We start from the raw sequence: 14134 nt of genomic DNA, 5'->3' as shown, positions 1-14134 counted from the left end.
TGTTACTAAGAAACAGAAACGGTGAGATATTAACTCCCTTCCTTTCTGTTTAGGCTGTACCCTTTCAAAAAGACCGTGTTCAGAGTTTTTCTAGGAAGATACAAATCAAAGCAGATATCCATCCGAACAAACTCTCTTTAGGTATTCAGAAACATGTGGACTAGTTATGACTCCTCCCTCTATGTTTTACTCAACATGTTATCATAAGCATAACCTTAAACCCACTCTAATTAATTTTTACATATAAGTCACTGATAATGGTTGCATTTTAACTATCATAATACAAAATTACTTAATACACTCTTTAAAACCAGTGTTGACCGCCCCCACCCCCAACCTTGGAGAAGGCCTGCTTTAAAATCTGCTTAAGAAAATATTTTGGTTTTGGCTTCTAGGTGCTTTTTGTTTCCTTAGGTGCTACATTTGCCACACTTGAGTTTGAGTCCATGCTGGGGCTCTCAGAGTTTCCTTTTACATCAAGATATTTGCATATTAAATTTAAAGACAAATTTACCAACATGAATATTACAATGAAATATATAATTTGACATGCATATCTTAAACTAGAAAGCCAACTAAGGCAACATTTGTATAGAGATTTGTATTTTTAAGCACTTGACGTTTATTAATTAGCTAATCCACACCACAAACCTATGAGGTAGTTTAGCATGACTTTAGTATGAATAAACTAGGTAAGAAGCCAAAAAAAGAAAAAACAATCTGTCCCCATAGTAATATGTTGATCAAACCCTTCTCATTCTGGTCACAAAAGAACAGCAATCAATTCTTTGTACAAGCTGGTCAAACAATCAATGAATATTTAGCTTGGATGGAATGTAGAGAGGGCGGTTATTTCTGACAGTATAGAAAGTTTGTTATTGGAGTTTGAATATGCTGTGCTCACAGTGACTTGTCGTCAGTAACAGTTCACTCAAAGATCAGCTTTGGAAGAGGTGTGGCCACAGCCCCTCCCTCCCACCCCAGGCTCAAGTTTGCCTCTGGGAGTATTAGCATTTTTCATCTGTCTCATATTCTTCTTCTCTTGGTCTGAACAGTCTAATTAACTCAATTCAGTAGAAAGGTATAAAGACTCTTGCAGTTCCTATTTACATTATATGTCATCTAAGAGGCAAATGAAAAACAAATCCTATATTGGTCTTTGTGCTCAAGCAATTGCAGATTAGAGTTTTATTACTATTTTTATCAGCAAAAGAGATCACTGTGGTCCTCTCTACTTAGCAGATTGTTTTATGATGGTATTTGTTAGTGCACTGGGCTGCGGAGTTGATATATAATGAAAACTCATTAATTTGGGTTTCACTCCCATGGCATTCGTGGCCACTGGTGCTGGTGCTGGCCAGAAGCTTACCTCTTACTTGAAGAAGAAAAACTTTTTGAAAAGTTAAGCGAGTTGCATGACCAGGTCTGTAGGAGTATTTTGTCTGTATACGAAGACGCAGATGATTTCAACCACTTAGCAAGTAACCTTTTAAATACAAAGAAAAAAAAATATTCTAATATAAGGATGCCATTAGGCTTCTGCTTATATTAATTTTGTGTCATTTTTCCCTCATTGGAGCAAAACTTCAAACGTCAGTAGTTGGTTACTTTAGTTGCCATGACTCCAAGTACTCTGGAACAGTGAAAATACTTTATATATTGATAATTTGGATAGTTTCTTTCAAATAGATAGGGTTCCCCCCTAGGTCCCTTGAACTGAGGTTTTATGGGAAATCCCAGGACTCATTCTTATCTCTCTGGGAGTCTCTGCTGTCATCAGGTGGCCCTGCCTGAGCAGCTCCACCACGGCCAGGTCCCATGGGTCTGTTCCTCTATGCCAGAATTAATTTGGCTATTTGAAAACACTTACCTTACATCTCACTTCCATTGGTTCCATAATGAATTGGAACATAAGACATGATCTAATTAAACAAATATAACCATACTAATACTACTATTGCTACTACTAATAAATAAGAACAGAACAAACAGCTAGCTTTCTGAGCAAAGGTGTCTCCATCTAAGACTTCCCCAAATATAAATAACATTCATTGGCTCTTCTTGTTTAAGACTTAATATGTCAACTCCGTGGTACATTGGAACAATCATTTCCCTTATTTATGCAAAAATAAAAAAAGAAATTTGAAAACAAACAAGCAAAATCTCTGGCAGGATATTCACTTTCACTTGGCAGGTTGCCAAGGAGCAACGGTATTTAGATGAGGAATTCTGAAATGATTTGATTATTATACCTGGAAGCTTATCTGTAAAGGGTTTGGCATAGCCTCTCTGTAAAGCAAAAGAGATCTATGTTCACAGGCTCAACTATATCAGGTTATTAAAAAACGAAACAAAACAAAACACTTGAGAGTATGAGCTCACTCACTAAACACAAACAGAAACAAAGTTTTTTTGTGTTTGTGTTTGTTTTTGTTTTGGGGGTTTTTTTCATTTGTTTTTATACTTGGACAGTGCTTATTTTACAGCGGATTTGACAAATAAAGCATTATTTCACACATTGGAAGAAAAGTCATCATTGCAGGTTTGTAGCTCTGTTGTGTGCTTTCCAAAACAGCAAGACAGATTGCTTGCCATCAAACCCCCCTTCCTTCCCACGGGACAGAACGTGGCTGCTGCAGCCACGTCTCTCTGTCGGCGCAGAAGCTAGCAGCCCTGGTCCCTCCTGAGTGGGCCCCCTCAAGAGAGTGGTGCCAGATTCCAAACACCTTCATAACAACACTGTGCATTTCTAAGTCATTTCATTTATTGCTCACTGAGTTGTAACCACCTCAGCTCTCTGTGGAAAAACAAGGGACGTCCAGAAAATCCGGACACCAGGAGATCAATTGCCTGTGGTCACAATGTACAAAGAGCAACAGCAGGCAGAGCACTGAAAAACAGTGTGAAGAGGAGGTAAATGTCTGGCTCTGCACACACCAGATCCAATCACCGCGAAGACTTGAACCCAGAGAAAGCTTTACACTCAGAGGCATTCCCCATCAGAGAGGAACAGTTTTCCAGTCTGTCATACTGGCCAGTGGTGTTCTTTCCAAAGTGACTGAAACTTGGCTCAGCAAAAGGACTTCAGTGAGGAACAGGGGAATAGAGGGGACTCTCCATACCCAAGGCTGTCATTTCTTCAGAACTTACTCAGTTCTTCTCAAATCCTCAGCACCCCACATCAAAGCCCACAGTTCAGGCCAAATTCATAAGAAATATTCTTTTATTTCCCTCTCACTCGGGGGTTTGCAATTCTTCTCTTGGATGCCTTTGGGAAAACATTTCATCAAGGTCAACTACTGTGAAGACATTTTTGCCTAAGAGGATCATCATGCAGGCAAACTAATTCTTTTCCTAAGCTATTATTTTGGCAGCTTGCAAAGAGGACTTGGCTTAACCTTGAGAAACTGTTCTTTGAGTGATCAGAAAAAAAGGATGGGCTTCTTCCTTTATTCACCCTCTTTATTCTTGTCATTCAGATGGCAAACTCGCTCACAATTCTGAAGGTGAAATGAAGGAGTAGTATTTGTATCCATTATATATCTTCTACTGGTAGTGACTCGTTCTGGTTCCGTGCATGTTGCCACCAATCGTGTTCAGCATGATGAAAAAATAATGTGTATTTCTTGATAAAGGTGCTTTACATCTCAATCATCAAGGATTTAAGGGAATAATTATATGTTGAAGAAATCTAGGATAAATTGAAAATTTAGATCTTCCCACTGTCTTTAAGTCTGAATGATGTTCTCCCTGTTTGCTGTAGGATTATAATTTAGAATATGTGCTAAATAGATCATCAGGAAAGAATTAAAAAAATCCATCCAAATATCATAACTTACCACAAAATTAAAAGAAAGAAAGAAAGAAAGAAAGAAAGCTCATTCACTCTCCAAAACTAAGATTAGTCATATGTTAATCTGTGAATCCTCATAAGAAATGTTCATTGTTCAAAGAAGAATCCTCCTCTGGTGGTTGATAAGCAATTCTCCACGGAGAGAAATCCTGACATTTTTTTTCTCATCTCTTGATTGATGTTTTCACTACTTATTCTTCAGGCTATAAGACAGAAGGGAACACAGTCTTACCTTTTTTCATAATTACATATTCCAACCCTCCTCTCTCTTTCCTTCCCCCTCTCTCTCTTTCAGTCTCCCCCCACATCACTTTAGTCATCAAATTAAAGTAAAGCCAGGGGCGCCTGGGTGTCTCAGTCATTAAGCGTCTGCCTTCGGCTCAGGTCATGATCCCAGGGTCCTGGGATCGAGTCCCACATCGGGCTCCCTGCTCAGCGGGAAGCCTGCTTCTCCCTCTCCCACTCCTCCTGCTTGTGTTCCCTCTCTCGCTGTGTCTTTCTCTGTCAAATACATAAATAAAATCTTTAAAAAAAAAAAGTAAAGCTGAATTTATATGATGAATCTTTTACATTCTAAGTAACCTGTAAATATAATAACTCAATTATCAATGCCATCTCTATGTATGTACAAGAAAATATATGTCTCAATCCTGTCATACCAGACACTAAATTCATTCTGAAAGTTCTTAAGATGAAAATGACAAATTGGTTTTTATTTACGGTGGACTGCATATACCCATCCTTAAGTTTCAGATATAATGACTTGTAGAACCCTCTTGGTGGGAAGAAGAACAACATTATAGCATTTAGATTTCAGATTATTGTTATAAACAACATTCTCAATTCATTCAGAATTCTCCTTGTTAGAGAAATGGGAAAAATATTTTCTGGCTTTACTCTCAGAAAGTATTGATTAAAACTAAATAGGTAACTAATTCTTAAAGTTTTTGGTTTTGTTTTTCTTTAAGGTAAGAAGATACTACCATTTATTGCATGCCTACTATGTGTCAAGAACTGCATATTATTTTACTTATAATTGAATCCCCACAACCACCTTTAATTTGGATGTCATTTCTTCCCATTTTAACAGTGAGAACACTGAGGCTTAAATTGGCTAAGTGAATGGCACATGTTCACACAGCTGCTTAGGGGTGGGGGCTGAGCCCTGGGAAAGATGAGAGTCAAAAGGCCTGTTGACATTCCGTGCAGGGAATTTCTGTCACAGAATAGAACATGTCCTCTAGCTGCATGTGAGGCTACCAAAACAGTCTCAGCTCATAGTTGACAATTATCCTTAAAGCTATATTTTTAGAAGGGGGGGAAGCAAAAGTGCAGGAGCAGGTTAGAATCCTCACATAGATTCTCCTATCCTTCATCACTAAGAGCTAAATATCGTAGTGGAAATCTGGTAAATGAAAGTTCACAAGCTACAAAGGAAAACTCTATCACTCACCTAGAAGCACACAGCATATCTTAAAATTTTATTTTCCAAAATAAGTGCTGTCACAGAATATTCTTAGGATGCAGATAAGAGTTTGACTGTTGTTGTATAATGCAGACCAAAAGAAAATGGAAACTATATGCATTTCTAGGTTAAAAAGAATTGCTTTGGAATTTTGCCTTTGAATGACCCTGATAAGCACAGCCACTTTTAAATGGTTGTTATAAAAAGAAAAATCCTGTTTTGGAATCCCATATTCGGTTTCTGCTCCATCCGGTCATGACCTGAGGAAATTCTACAGTCCTTGTTATTTTCGTGTGTTAATGTGACATAAAGGTTGAAAGTTCTCAAGAAGCAAACAAGTATAATTTTATTTTTATAAATTGCAAAGATCAACACTTTTCAAATTAAAGTGAGTTTAAAGTGTCATATCTCCTATAGCAGTGACAGGACCAAACACACACGCAGCTGAGCAGTCTTCAGTTATGATTACATCATTAGAGGAAACTAAATGAGGTTTGTTTTTTCTTTAACTTATAGTAAAAGTGGTATATTAAGAACTTAATCCCATAATGAGCAAAAATATCACACTCGTCCTTTTTATAGTCAGAATGATTATTCAGATCCTTTCTGAACACAGAAGTAATGACAAATTAAAATGTCTTTCAATTCCATATAGCTTTTATAATTATTCATCCGTTACTCTTATTATTGCTGAAAAGGCTCCTTCATATTTTAGTCAGCATCCCATTTGATACAAAAGAACATGGAAAATTTTACTGCTATTAATAGGTATGCAGCCATCCAATCCAAGAAGAACATTCTTTTTCATCTGAGAGATAAGCTGCATAATTCATGTATTTTCAGAAATTTCTTTAAATAGAAAATTGAAGAAAGGCATAGGGAAAAAAGAATTCATTATACAGTTTCCATTTGTGGTGAGGGACAGTCTCTGTTCTCAGAGTCTGAAATTTAATTCAATTTGAAGAGATTTTCAACTGCATTATATATGTACAAACACCCTCATAGAGCTCACTTTATTTTTGACATATATCATCATAAAAATGATACAACATAGCTGCCACTTCACTTAAAATAAATGTTACTGAAGATCACTAGGTACTTTTCTTTGGGTCTTGAAATGCAGTTAGAAAAACTTACAGCAATTTGGAAGGGGTACCTTCTGTTTTCCAAAGAGAGAAATGTCCATGTCCATGAACTAGGGGGCTCCCTGTGACTGTGAGCTCCAGCCCCTGTAGGAGCTCTTCCCAGACAGAGACTTAATGGCCTTGCAGGGTAGGTCTGCATTCCGAGACCGCAAGCTGAATGAGAAGCACATTTGCAGGACCAGTTAAGTTAAAAGGCTTCTCTTCGTACTAGCTGTCCTTTTGCCCATTCAGACCTGGAAGTTTCAGAGAGGGTGGTGCTCCGAACTGGGCATGAGGTATAGTCTTATGTACACTGGTAAGGACTTCTTCTTCTTCTTTTTTTTTTTGTAATTGAAGTACAGCTGACACACAGTGTTATGTTAGCTTCAGGTGTACAACCTAGGGATTCAACAACTCTACACATGCTGTGCTCACCACAAGTGTAGCTGCCATCTGTCACCATACAAGACTATTATGACACCATTGACTAGATTCACTACGCTCTACCTTTCATCCCTGTGACTTATTCATTCCATACCTGGAAGCCTGTACCTCCCACTCCCCGTCACCCATTTTGCACATCCCCCCACCATCCTCCCTTCTGGCAACCACCAGTTTGTTCTATTTATGACTCTGTTTCTGCTTTAAAAAAAAAATTATTTGTTTTTTAGATTCCACATATAAATGAAATCATATGGTATTTGTTTTTTTCTTTCAGACTTATTTCACTTAGCAATACCTTCTAGGTCTACCCATATTGTCACAAATGGCAAGATCTCATTCTTTTTACCTAAAAAGGAGTCTTCATAACCAAGATTGAACTGTTTTCACCATGGAAAATCACCAGAAATGTATGCAGTCTTCCTGAGATGTTATCAAGGTTGGGGGGAAGGGTGGGGAATATGTTTTGACCAGTGTGTTTGGAGATGGCTGCTGGAGAAAAATTGATGTGTTTGTCCCGCACTGAATTTAAACTGTTCAATAAGCCAATTAAAAAACAAAGCAGGATATCCTCAGCCGTGATGAAACCTGGTGTCTGAAACCCAGAGAGCAAGTTAACAGGGACAAGAGAAACGAAATCATGGACCATGGCCTCTATGAAATAATGTGGCCAGAATGTGTTAGGTTTGTTGGATGAGGAGCTATGTTCTAGACACTTTCCACACACATGCTGCTGAACAGTCATGACTTCAAATGTGTTCAATCTACTGCCGGAGATGTGCCATGAGTGATATCCAAGGACTTGTCATCTTTGCTCAGTTTATTACCATAGGACACAGATAACCCAAATTAAACTAGATTTCCCAAATCAAGCTTCTAATTTCTTTTTTTTTTTTAAAGATTTTATTTATTTATTTGAGAGAGAGAGAATGAGAGAGAGCGAGTACATGAGAGGGGGGAGGGTCAGAGGGAGAAGCAGACTCCCTGCCGAGCAGGGAACCCGATGCGGGACTCGATCCAGGGACTCTAGGATCATGACCTGAGCCGAAGGCAGTAGCTTAACCAACTGAGCCACCCAGGCGCCCTCAAGCTTCTAATTTCTATTCTTTCTTTTCCTGCATTACCTAACCCAACAAATAAGAGCTCAAGGCAGAAATTCAGTGTTTTCCCAGGCTTGTTTCTTTTTCTCCTCCATCCCATAACCAGCCAGCCACAAGTCTTATTGGCCTCCTATTTCATTCTGAAATGAGTCATGTCCTCTGCACCCCAGGCCCATGCCCGATTCCAGGCCCTTGACATGCCACTTGGCTTCTCTCTGGCATCTTTGCAACCAGCTCTGCTGCATCATCACACTGGTATTGTAGTGCTTCACTGGGTTCCCACCACCTACTGGAAAAAAATGTAATATACAAAGGTCATTTGTGATGAGACCACCGTCTTCTCCTCCAGCTCCATCTTTTTGTCAGTGATCCCTGTTTCACACTTAACTCCCATCACAGAGAGTCACTTGAGGTTGTTGAAACTGCCATGCTCCCATGTGCTTCTACAGTTTGCACAGGCTCATCCTTCACCCCTGGGCTTCTCCAGCTTTTCCCAGTCCTCTTAGCAGAAGCATGCTTCCTTAAAATATCCTTTCCTGAACTTACCTGGACCCAACCAAATGCATTTGAAATGTTTTGAGCAGCCACTAGGGAATAGAGAACAAAACCTCAAGAAAATTCTCAAGCCACAGCAAGTGATCAGTAAACTGCTATGCTTCAGACAAGGGGTACAATGCGTCTTGCTTCTGAGAATGGTGAAAGGCAGGGGAATGAGGGGGGCTGGAGAAGAGAGAAAAAATGTGGGAGAAAAGATGAAATGTGGAGAGAATGGAACCTGGAAAATGGATTTGTTCTGTGCATGGTGCTACCTCTGGATGATGCCCTAATCTTTGAAATTCGTCTAGACAAAATACTTGCAAAATGTTAATTGTTAGTGGAAGTTGATGCAGTCTGAGTGATGTGGGGTGGAGGTGGAGGGGAGAAGCACTCAAATGCGCAGGGGAGAAAGATGTAGAAAGACCATAAGACACTGGGAGTTAAAAGCAAAGGCAGGACTTTGGATCTTAACAGATTGCTGTAAACTTTGTTGGGTAGTCCCACACCAAACCAAGAGGACTGAAAGTGGGGTGGAGTTCAGCCGGCACTGCTAATATACAGGTAGCGCAAGATGAATTTCTCCAAATCCTTCCGGGAAAAACAAATCCTATATATTTATAACCCAATGAATAAAGAAATCAGTTAAGAAAATTCAAGCTAATTCAGAGTAAAGTCAGATATTATGAACATCCAAGAAGCTGTGAATATTCAAAAGTACAGAATATTTAAAATGAATGCAAGTCCATCACTTCCTAATACACAAAGACTAGCAAAACTGACAAGAATGATTTGTAATTAACTTACCAAAACACCTAAGAAAACAAGCCTCCTCCGCTGATATAGAATTTGCATTGTTTATATGCAAATGAATGCTCCTAAAGTGCTTGAGAACAATTTATTCCCTTAAGAAGGCAAATATTCTCTCTATAATCTTGTTTATACTATTCATTTGCTTTGCAAAACATTTTTCATAAAATCACAAAATAATGAAATGTTAGAGGCAGAAGCACCCCAGGGATTGTATAGGAAAGTCCAAAGTCCTCATTTTATAGATGAAAAATTCAATGGAGCCCCTGACACACCTGTATAACCCTAGCATTTCTGAGGTCCACATCCTCAAACCCCAGACCCCCTTATTGGGGGGATTCCACTCCTCCTACAATGGGGTTCTAGTCACAGCTGGGGCAGATGCAAAGAGAGCAAGGAAGCTGAAAAGCACTAGGCTTTGTGGCATCATCAGGACCCATCAGCCTCCTAGATCTAGGTGAGAACCCAGTACCCCTTTTCCATTCACTTACAGATCTGGAGGCCTGGTCAGTCCTGGTTTGTTCTAAGCCTCAGCTCCTACTTTGTCTCCTGCAGGAAATTCTTCCTGATGCCCTTTTCCCTAGCCTGTCTTAGTTTGGGCCCATTCTAAGTGCTTTCCTCTACTGTTTCTCTAACCACATCATATTGCCATCTTTTGCTTACTGTCTGTCCTCCCTCCAAAGAAGCCTGGGACTTGATTTCTGTATTTTCAATGCTTGCAATAAGGCCTGACACAGAATCAATGCATAACCTTTTCCAAATAAACACAAGAGACCAGAAAAGGAATCAGTTGGCACATTGGGAAGAAGCCTAATACCCAGATACATTCCTCAGTTCCCTGTCCTATATCTTGGGCAAATCCACTTCTAGCCTTCATTTACAGAAAAGAAAAGTAACTAAGAATCCAAGCATCTCTATTCTTATCTCTGTCTACTATTCTTATAGATTCAAAGGGCTTACGATTTAAAGTTAGAAAACTTGATTTTAAACTCCAACACCTGTTATCACTAGTTGGATATTTATGTACCAAGTTTTTAACTTTATTTAGTGTCAGCTTATCCATCCAAAAAACAAAGATGTCAATAGTATCTTCCACACGGGAGTGTCATGAGGATTAAATGAGATAGTATCTGTGAATATGTCCAGTTACTACAAAAAATTTAGAGATTCTTCTGTCCTTATCCTTACTCTTAATCACTTGAAAAGAAATTTCTGAGGTAGCCATTACATAATAAAGAATTTGTTTTTTTTGTCCCAGGTTCCTGGGGTGGAGATAAGCCCTTGGAATTTCCCAGTTGTTAGGAGTGTCTTTACTTTTTGGTTTTGGTTTTTGTTTTTAACATACACGAAGTGACGTTTGGCTTTTTTCCCTGTATGTACTTATTTATTTATTTTTAAGTAAAATATAATTGACATACAATATTATATTAGATCCAGGTGGACAATATATACATCATGAAATGCTCACCATGATACAAATAGTTACCTTCTCTCACCATAAAGTATAGTCAATTCATCTATGATAAAGGAGGTGATAGCGTACAATGGGGAAGAACAAAGCTGGAGGGGTCACCATTTCAGGTTTCAAGATACATTAAAAAGTTGTAGTCATCAACATAGTATGTATGGTATTAGCACAAAAATAGACACATTATAAATGGAACAGAATAGAGAGCCCAGAAATAAACCCATATTGTTATGGTCAATTAATCTATGGCAAAGGAAGCAAGAATATACAGTAAATAAGTAGTGTTGGGAAAACTGGACAGCTACCTGCAAGAGTGACACTGGACCACCTTCTTACTCCATACATAAAAATAAACTCAAAATGGATTAAAGGCTTAAATGTGGTGCCTGAAACCATAAAACTCCCAGAAGAAAACCTAGGCAGTAATCTCTTTGACATCAGCCATAGAAACTTTTTTCTGGCTCTGTCTCCTCAGAGCAAGGGAAACAAAAGCAAAAATAAACAATTAGGACTACATCAAACTAAAAAGCTTTTGCACAGGAAGAAGGACATCAATAAAATGACAGGAGTTTCTTTGTTATTCATAGTGGGCCCTGACAGCTTATGCTAATGACGTGACTCATAGTGAGTCCCTACATAATTTCAAGATGGAGACTGGCCATGCTGGAAAGATCCACCATGTGATTAGTGGGTTGAGGCTTTGAGCCAAATGACATCATGATCTCTGTAGAGGGGAGGAGGGGCTGAAGATGGAGTTCAGTCATGTGGCCAAGGATTTAATCTATCATTTATCATAAGTAACAGAATCCCAGTAAAAACTCTGGACACTGAAGTTGTCAGAGAAGGAGCTCTACCATCAAATGCCAGACCTCAAATCCCACAGGCTGCTATGAAGTTCAAATAAGTTAGTACACATGGAAGTATGATGTACCTCGTCCATATGGAACAACAAATCAATGTTGTCTCTTATTATCATTACTAGTACTAGTATTACTCTGCTCCATGGGCCCCTGCTTTAGGCTCATTAGATTATTGTGTCTTACGTAATTGGCAGAAAGAGAGACAGGGTGTTAAAATAAGATATGGTTTCTGGAACCCAAGGGAAGCTCTGGTTCTACATGTTTCCAGTGTAGGTGAAGAATCATGGAAAACAGTGGCATACAACACAAAGATAGTGGGGGAAGGATGAATGCTAATATTTGATGTGTGCACAATGTTCCCTCCTACCAAAAAAAAAAAAAAAAGGCTAAAATGGTCCAGACTGTACTGTCCACTATCTTACCCAGTAGCTACATGTGGCCATTTAAATGTAAGATAATTAAAATTAAATACAATTAAAATTTCAGTTCCTCAGTCACACTGGCCATATTTTAAGTACTCCATAGCCACATGTGGCTAGTGGCTACTACATTGTATAGAATAGAGACAAATCATTTCCATCATCACAGGGGGTTCTATTGGACAGTGCTGGTCTAGAAACACCAAAAGTATCTGATATGCTTTCAAATATAAACCATAGTTCCTTTATATGTTCTTTTATGTATATTTATACATACATATACAATTACATATATTATGTATATATATGTACATATATATAATTCAAGTATAATTAACATATATTGGTATATTAGTTTCAGGTGCACAACATAATGATTCAACAATTCTATACATTACTCAGTGCTCATCATGATACGTGTACTCTTTCTTTTTAAAGATTTTATTTATTTTTTAAATTTTATTTTATTATGTTATGTTAGTCACCATACAATACATCATTAGTTTTTGATGTAGTGATCCACGATCCATTGTTTTCATATAACACCCAGTGCTCCATGCAGTACATGCCCTCCTTAATACCCATCACCAGGTTAACACATCCCCCAACCCCCCTCCCCTCTAAAATCCTCAGTTTGTTTCTCAGAGTACAGTCTCTCATGGTTCATCTCTCCCTCCGATTTTCCCCCCTTCATTTTTCCCTTCCTTCTCCTAATGTCCTCCATGCTATTCCTTAGGTTCCACAAATAAGTGAAACCATATGATAATTGACTTTCTCTGCTTGACTTCTTTCACTTAGCATAATCTCCTCCAGTCCCATCCATGTTGATGCAAAAGTTGGGTATTCATCCTTTCTGATGGCTGAGTAATATTCCACTGTATATATGGACCACATCTTCTTTATCCATTCATCTGTTGAAGGGCATCTCAGCTCTTTCCACAATTTGGCTATTGTGGACATTGTTGCTATGAACATTGGGGTGCATATGGCCCTTGTTTTCACTACATCTGTGTCTTTGGGGTAAATACCCAGTAGTGCAATTGCTGGGTCATAGGGTAGCTCTATTTTTAATTTTCTGAGGCACCTCCACACTGTTTTCCAAAGTGGCTGTACCAACTTGCATTCCCACCAATAGTGTAAGAGGGTTCCCCTTTCTCCACAACCTCTCCAACATTTGCTATTTCTTGCCTTGTCAATTTTTGCCATTCTAACTGGTGTAAGGTGGAATTTTGGTGTGGTTTTGATTTGAATTTCCCTGATGGCTAATGATGATGAACATTTTTTCATGTGTCTGTTAGCCATTTGTATGTCTTCTTTGGAGAACCATTTGTATGGTCTTTTGCCCATTTTTTGACGTTTTTGGGGTGTTGAGTTTGAGAAGTTCTTTATAGATCTTGGATACCAGCCCTTCATCTGTAGTGTCATTTGCAAATATCTTCTCCCATTCTGTGGGTTGCCTCTTTGTTTTGTTGACTGTTTCCTTTGCTGTGCAGAAGATTTTTATCTTGATGAAGTCCCAAATGTTCATTTTTGCTTTTGTTTCACTGGGCTTTGGAGATGTATCTTGAAAGAAGTTGCTGTGGCTGATGTCAAAGACGTTACTGCCTATGTTCTCCTCTAGGATTTTGATGGATTCCTGTCTCACATTGAGGTCTTTCATCCACTTTGAGTTTATCTTTGTGTATGGTGTTAGAGACTGGTCGAGTTTCATTCTTCTGCATGTGGTTGTCCAATTTTCCCAGCACCATTTATTGAAAAGACTGTCTTTTTCCATTGCATATTTTTTCCTGCTTTGTCGAAGATTATTTGACCATAGAGTTGAGGGTCCATATCTGGGTTCTCTATTCTGTTCCATTGGTCTATATGTCTGGTTTTGTGCCAGTACCATGCTGTCCTGGTGATCAGAGCTTTGTAATATAGCTTGAAATCTGGCAACGTGATGCCCCCAGCTTTGTTTTTCTTTTTCAACATTTCCTTGGCAATTCGGGGTCTTTTCTGATTCCATACAAATTTTAGGATTGTTTGTTCCAGCACTTTGAAAAATGCCATTGGAATTTTGA

General features: G+C 38.6%; 1 protein-coding gene across 1 annotated transcript in view; it reads right to left on the bottom strand.

The window, feature by feature from the left end:
• Positions 1 to 1101: 1101 nt before the first annotated feature.
• ZMAT4 (zinc finger matrin-type 4) overlaps positions 1102 to 14134 on the bottom strand; it is a 357602-nt gene continuing 344569 nt past the window's right edge. The window contains exon 7 of the mRNA XM_064583810.1: positions 1102 to 4056. Within this exon, the coding sequence (XP_064439880.1) occupies positions 4041 to 4056 (16 nt within the window). The 3' untranslated portion in view covers positions 1102 to 4040. The remainder of the gene's footprint in view (positions 4057 to 14134) is intronic.

The sequence above is a fragment of the Mirounga angustirostris genome, unplaced genomic scaffold (assembly GCF_029215605.1).
Source record: "Mirounga angustirostris isolate CCGP_5_RB_7025 unplaced genomic scaffold, mMirAng1.0.hap1 SCAF_2, whole genome shotgun sequence".
Taxonomy (NCBI): Eukaryota; Metazoa; Chordata; class Mammalia; order Carnivora; family Phocidae; genus Mirounga; species Mirounga angustirostris.
Note: the sequence above shows the minus strand (reverse complement) of the source record. Positions and strands in the feature narration are given on the sequence as shown.